We start from the raw sequence: 16297 nt of genomic DNA on the forward strand, positions 1-16297 counted from the left end.
CACAACAGATCGATACAGCGTCCGCATTACTGAAGACGCCGCACTGATCCGCCTGTCGATCTCACGATCCACTCTTCCCTCACTCGTGAACAAGACTCCGAGGTACTTGAACTCCTCCACTTGGGGCAAGATCTCCTCCCCAACCCGGAGATGGCACTCCACCCTTTTCCGGGCGAGAACCATGGACTCGGACTTGGAGGAGCTGCCACCTTACCGTGGTAGAGGAGTTTGCGTGTCCCAATGATCCTAGGAGCTATGTTGTCCGGGGGCTTCCATGCCCCCTGGTAGGGTCTCCCAAGACAAACAGGTCCTAGGTGAGGGATCAGACAAAGAGCAGCTCGAAGACTTCTATGGAAATGCAAGAACCGAGACTCAGATTTCCCTCGCCCGGACGCGGGTCACCGGGGCCCCCCTCCGGAGCCAGGCCCGGAGTTGGGGCACGATGGCGAGCGCCTGGTGGCCGGGCCTGTCCCCATGGGGCCCGGCCGGGCACAGCCCGAAGAGGCAACGTGGGTCCCCCCTCCAATGGGCTCACCACCCATAGCAGGGGCCATAGAGGTCGGGTGCAATGTGAGCTGGGCGGCAGCCGAGGGCAGGGCACTTGGCGGTCCGATCCTCGGCTACAGAAGCTAGCTCTTGGGACGTGGAACGTCACCTCGCTGGGGGGGAAGGAGCCTGAGCTAGTGCGCGAGGTAGAGAAGTTCCGGTTGGATATAGTCGGACTCACCTCGACGCACAGCAAGGGCTCTGGAACCAGTTCTCTCGAGAGGGGCTGGACTCTCTTCCGGCCAATCATTATTATCAAAATTAATCATTATTATCTTTTTTTTTCGTTTATCTACTGTATGCTGGTATTTTTGCTAAAATTCTGCTGTATTTGTTTTGCCAGGCTTGCTGGCAGTGAGGAAGAGGAGGAAGAAGGAGAATGGAAGCTTTACTTCAAGCTCTACTGCTTCTTGGATGTGGAGAGCATGAACAAAGAAGGAGTGGAGTTTGCCTTCATGTTTGAACAGGTGAGCACCGACCTACAGATTGAAGGTAGGCACTAAAAGGGCTAGCCCAGGGGTCGGCAACCCGCGGCTCCGGAGCCGCATGCGGCTCTTTGATCACTCTGATGCAGGTCAGCAGCTTACTTGCTGAACCCCCTAATTTTCCCGAGAGACTTCCGGATTTCAGTGCCTCTCGCAGAAAACTACCGGGGTTAATAGTCAACGACTTTCACCCTTGCGGCTATAATAAGGGCGTGCCATGATGGTACAACATTTGGCGCCCTCTACAATCTGTATTAACAGAGTGCCAGCCCAACACTTGTTAAACATTATACATCTTTTGCTTGCCCACATACGTGACAGCAATGCATACTTGGTCAACAGCCACACAAGTTACACTGACGGTGGTCATATAAAACAACTTTAACACTCTTACTAATAATGCGCCACACTTTGAACCAAAACCAAACAAGAATGACAAACACATTTCGGGAGAACATCTGCACCTTAACACAACATAAACACAACATAACAAATACCCAGAATCCCATGCAGCCCTGATTCTTCCGGGCTACATTATACACCCCTGCTACCACCAAACCCCGCCCCCACCCCAACCCTGCTCCCTCACACATCAAACCCCCCCCCCTAGGGGATAGCGGGGAGAGTGTATATTGTAGCATCTCGGAAGAGTTGGTGCTGCAAGGGATTCTGGGTATTTGTCCTGTTGTGTTTATGTTGTGTTCCGGAGCAGATGTTCTCCCGAAATGTGTTTGTCATTCTTGTTTGGTGTGGGTTCACAGTGTGGTGCATTATTAGTAAGAGTGTTAAAGTTTTTTTTGTTTTTTTATACCGTCACCGTAAGTGTGAGCTGTGTGGTTGTTGACCAAGTATGCCATGCTGTTACTTACGTGAGCAGAGCGGGAGCCTCATTCAACATGTGGCTGATCAGGCACGCTGACTGTAGTGGGTGCTATATGCTGTACCATCTCGGCACGCATGACGCTGACAAGCGCCATTAAATAAAAACCCGCGTGCCGCACCAGCTTTCAAATTCCACATAAAGGTGTGGGCAGCGTGTCTGAGACCCCTGGTTATACATAGCACAAAGCAAAAAACAACAACCTCGTATGCAGTGTTAATTCATTTAAAATTTCAAAAAAATTTTGCGGCTCCCATTGTTTTCTATAATTTGTGAAACTGGTCAAAATGGCTCTTTGACTGGTAAAGGTTTCCGACCCCTGAGCTAGCCCAACCTCAGGCTGATTGATTGTCACCTTACAGGCCCACGAGTCTCTCATTAGCGGACACTTCCCGGGGTCTGAAGAGACTCTGCAGCACCTGGCCGCGTTACGCCTCCAGTACCTCCACGGCGATGGGGCTGGTCGGGCCGGCTGGAGCCTGGGGACCGTCTATCCCATAGGACGTCTTCGCAGCCGCATCATACACTCTACTAAACCAGGCGTGGGATCGGCAGGCGGAGCTGGAGGAGGTGGAGCGGGAGACGGGAAGGCTATGGTTGGGGGCCCCGGCGGAATCGTTGGTGTTGGGGCTGAGAAAAGAAAGACACCTAGCTTCCTGGACGGTACGCTGAGGAGGAGCTTCAAGACGGGATCACTGAAGAAACAGAAGGTCAGTAAGACAGAAGAACAAGCGCATGCAAACCTCGACTAATCTTGATCTGAGCTATTAATGTTGTTGCAGGTGGAGGAGGAGCAGATGTTAGAGATGTGGGTGAAGGAGGAGACGTCAGCCACTCGCACCAGCGTCCTGGAGAAGTGGACGCGTTTGCAGGGCATGGCGCAGCACCAGGCTATGCTCAATTACATGGGAATCATCAAGGAGTGGCCCGGATACGGATCTACGCTCTTCGATGTTGAGGTGACAAAAATGAACTGATTTTTTAATTCGATTTTTTTTAAGACCAGCTCACATACCTGCCAACTACTCCGGTTTTCCCGTAATTAGTACGGTTTTCATCAACCTATTCCGGGTTACGGTTGCAGTGATAAAAAATACGTTTTTTCATTAATTAAAAAAAAAACATTTTTTTAAAAGTTTTATTCACGAAATCGCGTAACAACAATGACAATCGACACTGCTTCCCGTAACTTCCTATCGAGCCATTCCGAATGCCATGCACGAGGCTATTTATAGCACCGCTGCCAAGCACGAGGCACCAGTTGCCATTGTTTCCAAACGAGCGAACGATCATGGAATCAGCCGGAGAAAAATCGCAAACGAGTCTTAAACCGAAAAGAAAACTGCAGTCATTCCGTGAAGAATATTCAAAAGCCTATCGGGAAATAATTATCTGTTCCAAAAAGGGTGAAAACTACGCGAATTGCACCTTGTGCAGACAAGATTTTTCGATCGGACACGGAGGAATTAGCGATGTAAAAGACCACGTTGGGACAAAAAAACAGAAGTCTAATGCCGTTGCTAGCGATACAAGTGGAAAACGTTCAACGTTTTTCTCGCCCAAACAGATTCTTTGGATGTGATAAATGCCAAAGTTTTATTTACGGAGGCAATAATTGAGCATGGACTTCCAATCGCACTGGCTGATCACATGGGACAGTTATTTCGGAAAATGTTTCCCGACTCGAAAATCGCCAAAAAATATGGATGTGGTCGAACCAAAACATCAAACATTATTCAGTGTCTTGGAACAGAATCCTCAAAAAGTATCGCCGATGTCATGAAGACGGAACCATTCAATCTGATAGAATACATTTGGATTTTAGCCACAAAAAGGTAATGACACCAATGTTATCTATTGGAACTGTTTAGTACTGTTATACTGTTAAAAGTGTTTATACTATTTATGCTTTCAAGTCCAAGTTGAAGAAATCTTGTTAAATGTTGACAGCATAACTACCAAAATACAGAAGTATGTCCTTAATATTTTTGCAGTGCTATTTCTGTTGAAAAGTTCAAATGATTACATTAGAGATGTGATGTGCCACTTTTCAAGTGTCTGATGGCTTAAATTAATTTTCATTAATTTTTCATATTTTGAATTCTTTTGAAAGGCTTACAAAAAAACTACATTTGAATTGTAATTCCATGCTATTGACAGGACTATTAATTTTAATGAAGTTAGCTTACCATGTTTACAGTATGATAATTGTGATAGAAATGTGAATTTTAGGCACAGAATATTTTTTACAATTGAACAAGGCAGTAGATTATACAAGCTTGGACAGAAAGTTAATAATGACACCAATTTTTTTTTTAATGGAATTGTTTAGTACTGTTTTACCATTTGTTTACTGTAAAAAGTGTTTATACTTTCAATTAACAAATTGAAGTCTTGTGAAAGGTTGACAGGATAACTGGCATTAACTGTCAAAATAATTTCAAACTATTGAAGTTAGCTTACAGAATAAACATGTCAATCAACCCATATGATTTTTGCTGTAATATTTTTGTTTTGAAAAGTCACTGTGACTGATAGAAAAGTGATGGTTTTAGCAACATTTTAACCTGTCTGAATGCTAATAATCATTTAGCGTCCTGAACCCCCCATCCGGACTTTGTCCTGGACCTACCGGGGCCTGCGGCCCCTGGACCCTGGCTACTAGGTTTTTCTGATTTCAAAAGTTGGCAGGTATGAGCTCATGCATATGTTTCTTCTTCTGCAGTGTAAAGAAGGGGGCTTCCCTCACGATCTGTGGCTCGGTGTGAGCGCCGACAACGTGTCTGTGTACAAGAGAGGTGAACCGAAACCGCTGGAGACCTTCCAATACGAACAGATCACCTTCTTCGGCGCGTCGCAGATCTGCACCTACAAGATCATCGTGGATGAGAGGGAGATATTCTTTGAGACTCCACTGGTAAATTACGCTCATTTTTAGTCCAATTTAATCTATTTTCCATGGAAGAGGCAGCAAACGATACGAAATGTTTCCTAGGTTGGCGAGATCGCCAAGATCATGAGGGCCTACATTAACATGATGGTGAAGAAACGCTGCAGCATCATGTCCGTCACCAGCGTCGCCAGCTCCTGGGTCAGCTGATTTCTACCAGCCAATCAAAGACCACAGGTTTTCCCCAGTGGCAATGAATGCCACCTGGGCTACATCAGGACAACCCAGGTGGACGCACCAAGGTAATGGTAAGAGTGGATTGCCAAGTGTGGAAAGTGGACACTGATGCCAAAGGGACCAATGAGATTGGGATCAATACATTTTGAGATGGATTTTTTTCCCATTCAAGCATGACACATACAGTAAACCTGGATTGTGGTGGGTGGTCCTTTCACATACAATACATGACCGCAGTAGTAGTCCTTGCATGTAGATGTTCAAGCACACTCCAAACCTCTCTGATTTCCTGCTTTTTGGGCCACAAGCACAAAACATTGATTGGCCGACAAGTACCACTTTGACCCAGGATCTTGGGTGGGGCTACCTCCAAGGACCCAGGCAATTAGCTACAACCGAGGACCTGAGGGGGCGTTCTCTCCCAGAGCTCCCCCTCAAAAACCTGGTTGGGGCTCCCTGACATGACGCAAGGGGTCTACCTCTAAGACCTTGTAACCTGGGGTAACTACCACCCAGGATTTGAGGGAGACTACTGCCCGGGACCCAAAGGTGTAGAGGTGAGTCTTCGCAGACCTGATAGGTATCTCCCTCCTAGGACCAAGGGGGACTACCTCCCAGGATCGACTAATGTTGGCTCTCTCCTGAGAACCCTCGGGATACTGGGTGCTACTTCCGAAGACTCACTCACTTACCTAAATCCTGAAGGGTCTTCATTAGGGAACCTTATTATTTGGACCCCTCAGGACCTGGGTTAGGTCTCCCACTACAACCCAATAGTCTAGAAGCAACCCAGTAGGACTACCTCCCCTAAGATTCGTTGCGATTGCCTCCCGCCCAGGACCCTGCCAGGACCTAGGGCCTTTCGCTCAGGACTGTCCCCCAGGATTCTTCAGGAGTGGGTCCCTGCCATGACCCAGAGAGAGCTAACCTATCTGGACCCAACAGAGGTTGCCATCCCTCCTGAAGCCCGTAACCTAGAAGCAAGGGTGGAGCTATTTCCTAGACAAGACCGATCATCCAGGACCACGCAAAAATCCCTTATCATACGGTTGGATGCAACCTCCAGAGAACCAGAGATCCCCCAGACTACAACCTGGAACCCCTAAGACCCACTCCGCCGCCCCTTTTAGTGCACTGTCAGACATTCTGCTTTCAGCTCTTGGAGTCTCTCTCTTTCTCTTCATTGGTCCTCACCCCTGTCACCCATCTTATCTGACATTATTATGTTACCACGCTTACATTCTCGCTTGCTTCCGCTCTCTGCGTCGTTCTAAGTGCGACGTCGCTTCTCTTGCGTCTATTGTTGAGGGGTGAGGACTCACGTTACTCACCAGTGCCACTGTGTGGCCGCAGGAAGAGACTATAGCCAAAACGCCAGCTGCTTTGAAGGTGACACCAATTTCCCAGTCACATTGCGTGTGTGTGCGTGTGTGTGTGTGTGTGTGTGTTTGACTGTGCATTCACACAAGTTTTTGTACTGTATATCACACGTAATAAGAGTTAATTTTTAATTGAATTGTTGATGGTCCCAGCACTGTACAGCCTCTATGTAGTGTAAGATACGAGCAATTATAAGGATGCTGTGCCATTCATTCAGTGTGTTTATGATGGATTTATTATTATTATTGTTTTTAATGCTATTAATACTGTTGTCTCTTAATGCTGACTGTTATGTTTTTTTTTTGTGCAAAATAAGTGCACCACTCTCTGGTAATTACTGGCTACTATTAATACAACAGCAACCCCACCCCCCCCACCTTGAAGTGTTGTGTATGTAATGCTGCTCTATGTATGTGTGCCATGGTGTAACCCAAACTATAATATTTATGTTGAAGAAGAGTTGAGAAAAGTAATAATGAGTGTATTCCCGAGGAGATGAGATGTTATTATAATCCTTGAAAGTGTTGTGATCGTGTGTTAAAGGAAAGAGCATGGAACTTTATTAATGGGAGGAGAGATGGTTAGATATTTATTAACGTACTATATTGCAAAGTGTGTTGGTGGAGAAAGGTGTGTACAATAATAAGGGAGCAGATATGAAACTGAAGGACGGAAGTGGTTTCGCATAACATGGGGTGAGTTTTGTTTCGCTCTTAAATGGCTTCACACTGCAGGTAGAGGGCGGCATCATCAATATATAACAGCTCTACTGCACTTACATGCCAATTACAATGCATATGTGAGCATCAATAACCTAAAAAAAAAAACCTTCTCCAGCACAGTTAATGAGGTTCATTAAAGCATGCTGAAGTTTCTAGATTTTTTTTATTTTAATGGATATAGGAGCGAAAACTGAGATGGCTTCACACTGCTGTCTGCTGCACAAAGTGAGCGCTGTTGTTTATAACGTGTCAGAAATCAGAAAACACTAGAACAGGGGTGTCAAACATATGGCCTAAGTTTAGAAATGAGCGTATTTTTTTTTTCTTTATAAAAAGAAACTGCTGTTCTATATGTGTCCACTGGATGTCAAAATAGTAATTCTGTGAGGCAAGCAAACGGTTCATACCAGGGCCAAGCAAGACGTACACAGTAAAGTGTGGCTGCGGCTCTTCTCCCTGGACCCAGACGAAATGTAAAACGGCAGGTTTTAAACACATTATTTGGCAACCTCGTTGGCCCAAAATGTCTCTGTCAAAAATGAGAAAAGTCAACGCAGAATGTAACTCAACTCTCTTGTTTTGCCTCCGTTTCTTACGGTTTGTTGAGTTAGCACAGGATTTTTGATACCTACAAAAGTTTCCATCTATTTATTGTGTTTTTTGTTCAATCCCAGACAGGCTCTGATTTAAGGTTTAAATACACTGAGACGAAGTCTAAGTTTATTGTGTTCTTTGATGTGGTTTTAAAACTCCACCATTTTTTTTTCCTCAGAATTTTCAACAATCTTGAGGTGTTTGGTCAAGAGGATTATTTGTGATTTGTACATTTTCACAATGTGCTTGTTTTATTTCCTGGCCAACGTAAAAGAAAGAAAACAACCTGACGTTGTCTTTATTTTTAAGTTATCATGCCATGATTTTACCAGTTTACTTGGGAATATATTTTCCTCTATGTGGCCACCGAGCTAAAATGAGTTTGACACCCCTGCTATAGAATATAGGAATACGCATTTAAAATGACAGTGGATATGGAAAGTAAACACAATTCCTCTAATAACAAAACTGAATTTTTTGGGTGGCATTTTAAATAAAAATGTAAAAGTAAATAAAAACTGAAAAATACATTAAAATATTTATATGAATATGTAAAATATCTATAAATAATTTCAAAACGTTTCCCCAAAAGTATTTAGTATAATTTTTTTTTTTAAAGGGTCAAATAAAACAAATATTTTAAATTGGATCTAGGTCTTGGCTCTAGCTCAGGGGTGTCAAACATACGGCCCGCGAACAGGTTTTATCCGGCCCGCGGGATGAGTTTGCTAAGTATAAAAATTAACCTGAAATTTTTGAAGGAAGAAACCGCTGTTCTAAATGTGTCCACTAGATGTCGCAATAGCAATTGTTTGTATCTTTGTAGATTATGCTACATATGTACAAAATAAACCACATGATGTTAGTACATCAGTCGAGGAAAATGATCAAACTACATAAATAACATACTGTAATTTGATTTTGATATCATTTTTTTATCTTGATAGATTGAAAATGAACACCAATGAGTTGACTGATGAACATTATCACATCTTTTATTCAGAAAATATAAATAACAACAAATAAAGATAGAATACCATTAACCACAACGGGTACAGTATTTTTCGGACTATAAGTCGCAGTTTTTTTTCATAGTTTGGCCGGGGGTGCGACTTATACTCAGGAGCGACTTATGTGTGAAATGATTAACACATTACCGTAAAATATCAAATAATATTATTTAGCTCATTCACGTAAGAGACTAGACGTATAAGATTTCATGGGATTTAGCGATTAGGAGTGACAGATTGTTTGGTAAACGTATAGCATGTTCTATATGTTATAGTTATTTGAATGACTCTTACCATAATATGTTACGTTAACATACCAGTTGGTTATTTATGCCTCATATAACGTACACTTATTCAGCCTGTTGTTCACTATTCTTTATTTATTTTAAATTGCCTTTCAAATGTCTATTCTTGGTGTTGGATTTTATCAAATACATTTCCCCAAAAAATGCGACTTATATGTTTTTTTCCTTCTTTTTTATTTTTTTTATTTTTATTATTTTATTTATTTATTTTTTTGTCCTGTCCAGCTTCTCAGGCAAATCATATAGTTGATGTAGATGCCCATGTGGTGTTGGGTTTTATCAAATACATTTCCCCCAAAAATGCGACTTATATTCCAGTGCGACTTATATATGTTTTTTTCCTTCTTTGTTATGCATTTTCGGCCGGAGCGACTTATACTCCGGAGCGACTTATAATCCGAAAAATACGGTAATTGTAAAAAAAAAAAAAAAAAAACAACATTATGATTTATACAATTTCAGAATGAGCCTGTTCTATTTTTAAACAAAGAAAACAATCTGAAGTTGTCTTTATTTCTAAGTTATCGTGCCGTGATTTTACCAGTCCGGCCGACTTGGGAGTAGATTTCTCTCCATGTGGACCCCGATCTAAAATGAGTTTGACACCCCTGCTCTAGCTGGTGAATTTATAACTTAAACTGGTATTCATTAATTACCAAAATTGTAATCATTTTAATGCAATACACTAATAAAAAAAATCAGTAATAACTGTTTTAATGCATGAAAATAAAGCTGATTTATATATTTAACCCCCCAACCTCAAAAGAAAAAAGCATAAAAACTGTGTTCTTGTCCAATGAAACTAAGTTTAATCTTCTTAAAACTACAAGTGTGAAATGTGAAGTGTTTGTCTTCACATTCGAAACACTTTCTGTATTATCAAGAATGGCCTCACATGACCCCTCAGTATGTTCAGTGATAGTTCCGGCCCTGGCTGCATTGCACACCGCCACCAGCTGATAAGGTCACTATAACTTTATATTGCTTTCACGAGTGTGATAATAAAAGAGTACGAAAGCGATAAAGCCGTGATTAGCAAGGAACTTGGAGTTGACCTTATTGTCTGTGTTCTATTTCTACACATCTGTCTGTCGCTTGATGAGTGAACAACTTTTTTTGCTGGGAAGTGATCAGTGCTGAACCAACGAGATGACAATAAGAAATCTAAAGTTTGTGATCACAAGGCGACGCCAAAAGGGTCCTGACATCAGCCGCAGGCGGCCATTGTGGGGCTCCCTCTGAATATTAATAAATGATATTATTAGGATTATTACCTCATGTTACGCCTGCTATCATCATTAAACATCTTATACATTGTGCTTGTCAAGACAAAAGAAAATAAGAGAAAGAGAGAGATGTGTGTTGTTCTTTTTTTAATTCTGAACTGGATTTAAAAAATATGCTTTAATAAATTATGAATATTATCCTCTGATGCTTGGGAAGTTTATTATGTATATCAAAAAATATATGTGTCTTTTTTTTTGTATCATATATGATAAGGAAAAAAATAAAGATATTTTTTCTTTTCATATTTTGTTTTTCTTTTGAATGTTTTGGGAATTTTACTACTATGTACTGTTTCAATGCTTCTTCTTTTCTTTTGAATGTTTGGGGGTTTTTACTACTATGTACTGTTTCAATGCTTCTTCTTTTAATCAATGTTGTTGTAGAGTGTCAATATATATATTGCACAGAATAGATTATTATACAAAACCCAAAACCAGTGAAATTGGAACGTTGTGTAAATGGTAAATAAAAACAGAATACAATGATTTGCAAATCCTTTTCAACCTATATTCAATTGAATAGACTGCAAAGACAAGATACTTAACGTTCGAACTGGAAAACTGTTATTTTTTGCAAATATTAGCTCATTTGGAACTCGGTGCCTGCAACATGTTTCAAAAAAGCTGGCACAAGTGGCAAAAAAGACTGAGAAAGTTGAGGAACGCTCATCAAACACTTATTTGGAACATCCCACAGGATGTGCAGGCTAATTGGGAACAGGTAGGTGCCATGGTTGGGTATAAAAGCAGCTTCCATGAAATGCTCAGTCGTTCACTAACAAGGATGGGGCGAGGGTCACCACTTTGTCAACAAATGCGTGAGTAAATTGTCTAACAGTTTAAGAACAACATTTCTCAACGAGCTATTGCAAGGAATTTAGGGATTTCAACATCTACGGTCCGAGAATCGGGAGAAATCACTGCACGTAAGCGATGATATTACGGACCTTCGATCCCTCAGGCGGTACTGCATCAAAAAGCGACATCAGTGTGTAAAGGATATCACCACATGGGCTCAGGAACACTTCAGAAAACCACTGTCAGTAACTACAGTTCGTTGCTACATCTGTAAGTGCAAGTTAAAACTCTACTATTCAAAGCGAAAACTATTTATCAACAACACCCAGAAACGCCACCGGCTTCGTTGGCCCTGAGCTCATCTAAGATGGACTGATGCAAAGTGGAAAAGTGTTCTGTGGTCTGACGAGTCCACATTTCAAATTGTTTTTGAAAACCGTGGACGTCGTGTCCTCCGGACCAAAGAGGAAAAGAACCATCCGGATTGTTATAGGCGCAAAGTTGAAAAGCCAGCATCTGTGATGGTATGGGGGTGTATTAGTGCCCAAGACATGGGTAACTTACACATCTGTGAAAGCACCATTATAATGAAAGATACATACAGGTTTTGAAGCAACATATGTTACCATCCAAGCAATGCTATCATGGACGCCCCTGCTTATTTCAGCAAGACAATGCCAAGCCACGTGTTACAACAGCATGGCTTTATATTAAAAGAGTGCGGGTACTAGACTGGCCTGCCTGTAGTCCAGACCTTTCCCCTATTGAAAATGTGTGGCGCATTATGAAGCCTAAAATACAACAACGGAGACCCCGGACTGTTGAACAACTAAAGCTGTACATCAAGCAAGAATGGGAAATAATTCCACCTGAAAAGCTTCAAAAATGTGTCTCCTCAGTTCCCAAACGCTTACTGAGTGTTGTTAAAAGGAAAGGCCATGTAACACAGTGGTAAAAATGCCCCTGTGCCAACTTTTTTGCAATATGTTGCTGTCATTAAATTCTAAGTTAATGATTACTTGCAAAAATAAAATTAAGTTTCTCAGTTCGAACATGAAATATCTTGTCTTTGCAGTCTATTCAATTGAATAAAAGTTGAAAAGGATTTGCAAATCATTGTATTCTGTTTTTATTTACGAATTACACAATGTGCCAACTGCACTGGTTTTGGGGTTTGTATTTCTATATCCTCAAATGAGTAGAAACTAATACAATGAAAAAATATTCACTAACATTATTATAACGACATACAAATGCATGACAACAACTATTATAATATGATTATTTTATTAAATAATATTAAATTGTATTATAATGACGTGATGTCAATAAATGGTATTCAATTAAAAATATGAAATTATCACTTTTAGAGACATATTAAAAATCAATTGGTATGATAAAATTATAAATATGTCTCAAAACATTTCATTTCATTTTTTATTTATCTCCTTCATTGATGTGCATCTTTGATCAATAGGCAATTAAAGCTCAGCAACTAAACACACATTTACACACCAATGCCTGAGAAGGAACAGGATGAAGAAAAATCTTATATTTTCCTGCCCCCTTCAACATAATACGTAGTCTTACTTAATGGATAGCATACAAACCAAACAAATACATCCAAATATAATGAAAATAGACAAAAAACACAACAAGAGCAAAACTTCATGAAGAACAAACTGAACAAAAAAAAGTAATATACACCTCACGGGATGATACAAAACAAATACAAAAACCAGACAAAAAAATAAGTAAAGTAATAAATTTAAAGCAAAATGTAAACACTTATGGCTGTTAATATGATATTATTGTTCTGTCTTTATATATTTTTGTCAATTGGAATATATTTTTACAGTCTTTTATCTCATTGTAAAGAGAATTCCATAGTTTAACCCCCACCACTGTTTTCCACATTTGTTTTAAAGTTGTCCTTGAATACTGATGTTTGAAATCAATCAATCAATCAATCAATGTTTATTTATATAGCCCTAAATCACAAGTGTCTCAAAGGGCTGCACAAGCCACAACGACATCCTCGGTATAGCCCACATAAGGGCAAGGAAAAACTCACCCCAGTGGGACGTCGATGTGAATGACTCTGAGAAACCTTGGAGAGGACCGCATATGTGGGTAACCCCCCCCCTCTAGGGAGACCGAATGCAATGGATGTCGAGTGGGTCTAACATAATATTGTGAGAGTTCAGTCCATAGTGGATCCAGCATAACAGTAAGAGTCCAGTCCACAATGGGGTCAGCAGGAAACCATCCCGAGCGGAGACGGGTCAGCAGCGCAGAGATGTTCCCAACCGATATACAGGCGAGCGGTCCACCCCGGGTCCCGACCCCGGACAGCCAGCACCCCATCCATGGCCACCGGATCTGTGTGTCTCCCCACAAGGGATAGGGGGGAGCAGAGGAGAAAAGAAAAGAAACGGCAGATCAACTGGTCTAAAAAAGGGGGGCTATTCAAAGGCTAGAGTATACAAATGAGTTTTGAGATGGGACTTAAATGACCTTTTCTTCTATGCTCTTCATTCTCAGAAGTGATGACAAACATTTTTTTTTTTGTAAATTTGCTGGTAGTGTTTTACTTTTAGCCTTAAACATAACACATAATGTCTGTAACTTTACTAGCTCCTGTAGTTTCAATAAACCAGAATTAATAAATAATATGTTAGTGTGTTCTAGATAATCTACTTTATGAATAATCCTTATAGCTCTTTTCTGTAGTTGATACAATGCCTTTATTACTCTTATATGTGTTCCCCCACACTTCCACACAGTAGCTGATATATGGCAATATAAGTGCACAATACAATATACGCATTGCCCTATAACAGGGGTCGGCAACCCAAAATGTTGAAAGAGCCATATTGGACCAAAAATACAAAAAAGTAATCTGTCTGGAGCCGCAAAGAAAATTAAAATACTTGTATAAGTCATTAAGAGTGTTACTAAAACGGCCTTCTTTCATCTCCGTAATATCGCTAAAATTCGTTCTATTTTATCCACTAGCGACGCTGAGATCATTATTCATGCGTTCGTTACGTCTCGTCTCGACTACTGTAACGTATTATTTTCGGGTCTCCCTATGTCTAGCATTAAAAAATTACAGTTGGTACAAAATGCGGCTGCTAGACTTTTGACAAGAACAAGAAAGTTTGATCATATTACGCCTATACTGGCTCACCTGCACTGGCTTCCTGTGCACTTAAGAAGTGACTTTAAGGTTTTACTACTTACGTATAAAATACTACACGGTCTAGCTCCGTCCTATCTTGTCGATTGTATTGTACCATATGTCCCGGCAAGAAATCTGCGTTCAAAGAACTCCGGCTTATTAGTGATTCCCAGAGCCCAAAAAAAGTCTGCGGGCTATAGAGCGTTTTCTATTCGGGCTCCAGTACTATGGAATGCCCTCCCGGTAACAATTAGAGATGCTACCTCAGTAGAAGCATTTAAGTCCCATCTTAAAACTCATTTGTATACTCTAGCCTTTAAATAGCCCCCCTGTTGGACCAGTTGATCTGCCGTTTCTTTTCTTTTCTCCTCTGCTCCCCTTTTCCTTGAGGGGGGGGGGCACAGGTCCGGTGGCCATGGATGAAGTGCTGGCTGTCCAGAGTCGGGACCCGGGGTGGACCGCTCGCCTGTGCATCGGCTGGGAACATCTCTACGCTGCTGACCCGTCTCCGCTCGGGATGGTGTCCTGCTGGCCCCACTATGGACTGGACTCTTACTATTATGTTGGATCCACTATGGACTGGACTCTCACAATATTATGTCAGACCCACTCGACATCCATTGCTTTCGGTCTCCCCTAGAGGGGGGGGGTTACCCACATATGCGGTCCTCTCCAAGGTTTCTCATAGTCATTCACATCGACGTCCCACTGGGGTGAGTTTTTCCTTGCCCGTATGTGGGCTTTGTACCGAGGATGTCGTTGTGGCTTGTGCAGCCCTTTGAGACACTTGTGATTTAGGGCTATATAAATAAAGATTGATTGATTGATATAATGATGGCAACACATAGAATAGAATATAATAGAAAGTACTTTATTGATCCCTGGGGGAAATTCAGCAAATGATGTAAATATGCCTGATTAGCACTCCATAACAAGTCAATTATATCAACAAAGCTCACCTGTGTGCATTCACGCACAGTATAAAACGTTTGGTGGACAAAATGAGACAAAAAAAGGAGTGGCATAAAACACGTCTTTCTGTGGCAGCGTCGGAGGAAGTTGTACATGTAAACAAACTGTTGAGTCACAGTCCACACAACGGTGAGTTCAAGGGCCACTGAAATTAGTCGGACAAAACGGCGCTCGCCAAATACTCTCATCAGTGAAGCATAAACACAAACATTTCTAACAATTAGGAAGGTTTGTGTTGTGTTTTTCCTCCTACATAAACCATGTGACAACTAAAAATATATTTTCCACCCCATTTTTTTCCCATTTCTATACATTTTTGAAAAAGCTCCATGGAGCCACCAGGGCGCCGCTAAAGAGCCGCATGTGGCTCTAGAGCCACGGGTTGCTCTAGACCATGGGTGTCAAACTCTGGCCCGCGGGCCAAATTTGGCTGCTAATTCTAGTGGCCTAGTGGTTAGAGTGTCCGCCCTGAGATCGGTAGGTTGTGAGTTCAAACCCCGGCCGAGTCATACCAAAGACTATAAAAATGGGACCCATTACCTCCCTGCTTGGCACTCAGCATCAAGGGTTGGAATTGGGGGTTAAATCACCAAAATGATTCCCGGGCGCGGCCACCGCTGCTGCCCACTGCTCCCCTCACCTCCCAGGGGGTGATCAAGGGTGATGGGTCAAACGCAGAGAATAATCTCGCCACACCTAGTGTGTGTGTGACAATCATTGGTACTTTAACTTTAACTTTAACTTTAATAGTTGCCAACCCTCCCGGGAGTCTTACAAACTTCAGCGCCCCTCCCGAGAGTTTTTTATACTGGCACCCTCAGTGTAACCTGTATCGCTGTTGATGAAGTATGCGTTGCATTCACTCGTGTGTGCGTACAGAAGCCGCACATATCTTGTGACTGGGTCTGAACGATGTTAGAATGGATGAAAAGCGGACGTGATGATAGCTCGTAGAGTATGTTAAAGGCAGTGCATTTAAGGCACGCCCCCAAGACTGTGGACGAGATA

The 16297-nt window shown here is 41.9% G+C and overlaps 1 protein-coding gene across 2 annotated transcripts in view; it reads left to right on the forward strand.

Annotated features, from left to right (window-relative positions):
• myo10l1 (myosin X, like 1) overlaps nucleotides 1–8419 on the forward strand; it is a 136635-nt gene extending 128216 nt beyond the window's left edge. For both annotated transcript variants that reach the window (XM_061968121.2, XM_061968120.2), the window contains 5 exons: nucleotides 890–1013; nucleotides 2274–2621; nucleotides 2694–2870; nucleotides 4637–4828; nucleotides 4907–8419. In XM_061968121.2, coding sequence (XP_061824105.2) covers nucleotides 890–1013; nucleotides 2274–2621; nucleotides 2694–2870; nucleotides 4637–4828; nucleotides 4907–5011 — 946 coding nt within the window. In that variant the 3' untranslated portion in view covers nucleotides 5012–8419. The remainder of the gene's footprint in view (nucleotides 1–889; nucleotides 1014–2273; nucleotides 2622–2693; nucleotides 2871–4636; nucleotides 4829–4906) is intronic.
• The last annotated feature ends 7878 nt before the right edge of the window (nucleotides 8420–16297 follow it).

Source organism: Nerophis lumbriciformis, linkage group LG08 (assembly GCF_033978685.3).
Source record: "Nerophis lumbriciformis linkage group LG08, RoL_Nlum_v2.1, whole genome shotgun sequence".
NCBI classification, from domain to species: domain Eukaryota; kingdom Metazoa; phylum Chordata; class Actinopteri; order Syngnathiformes; family Syngnathidae; genus Nerophis; species Nerophis lumbriciformis.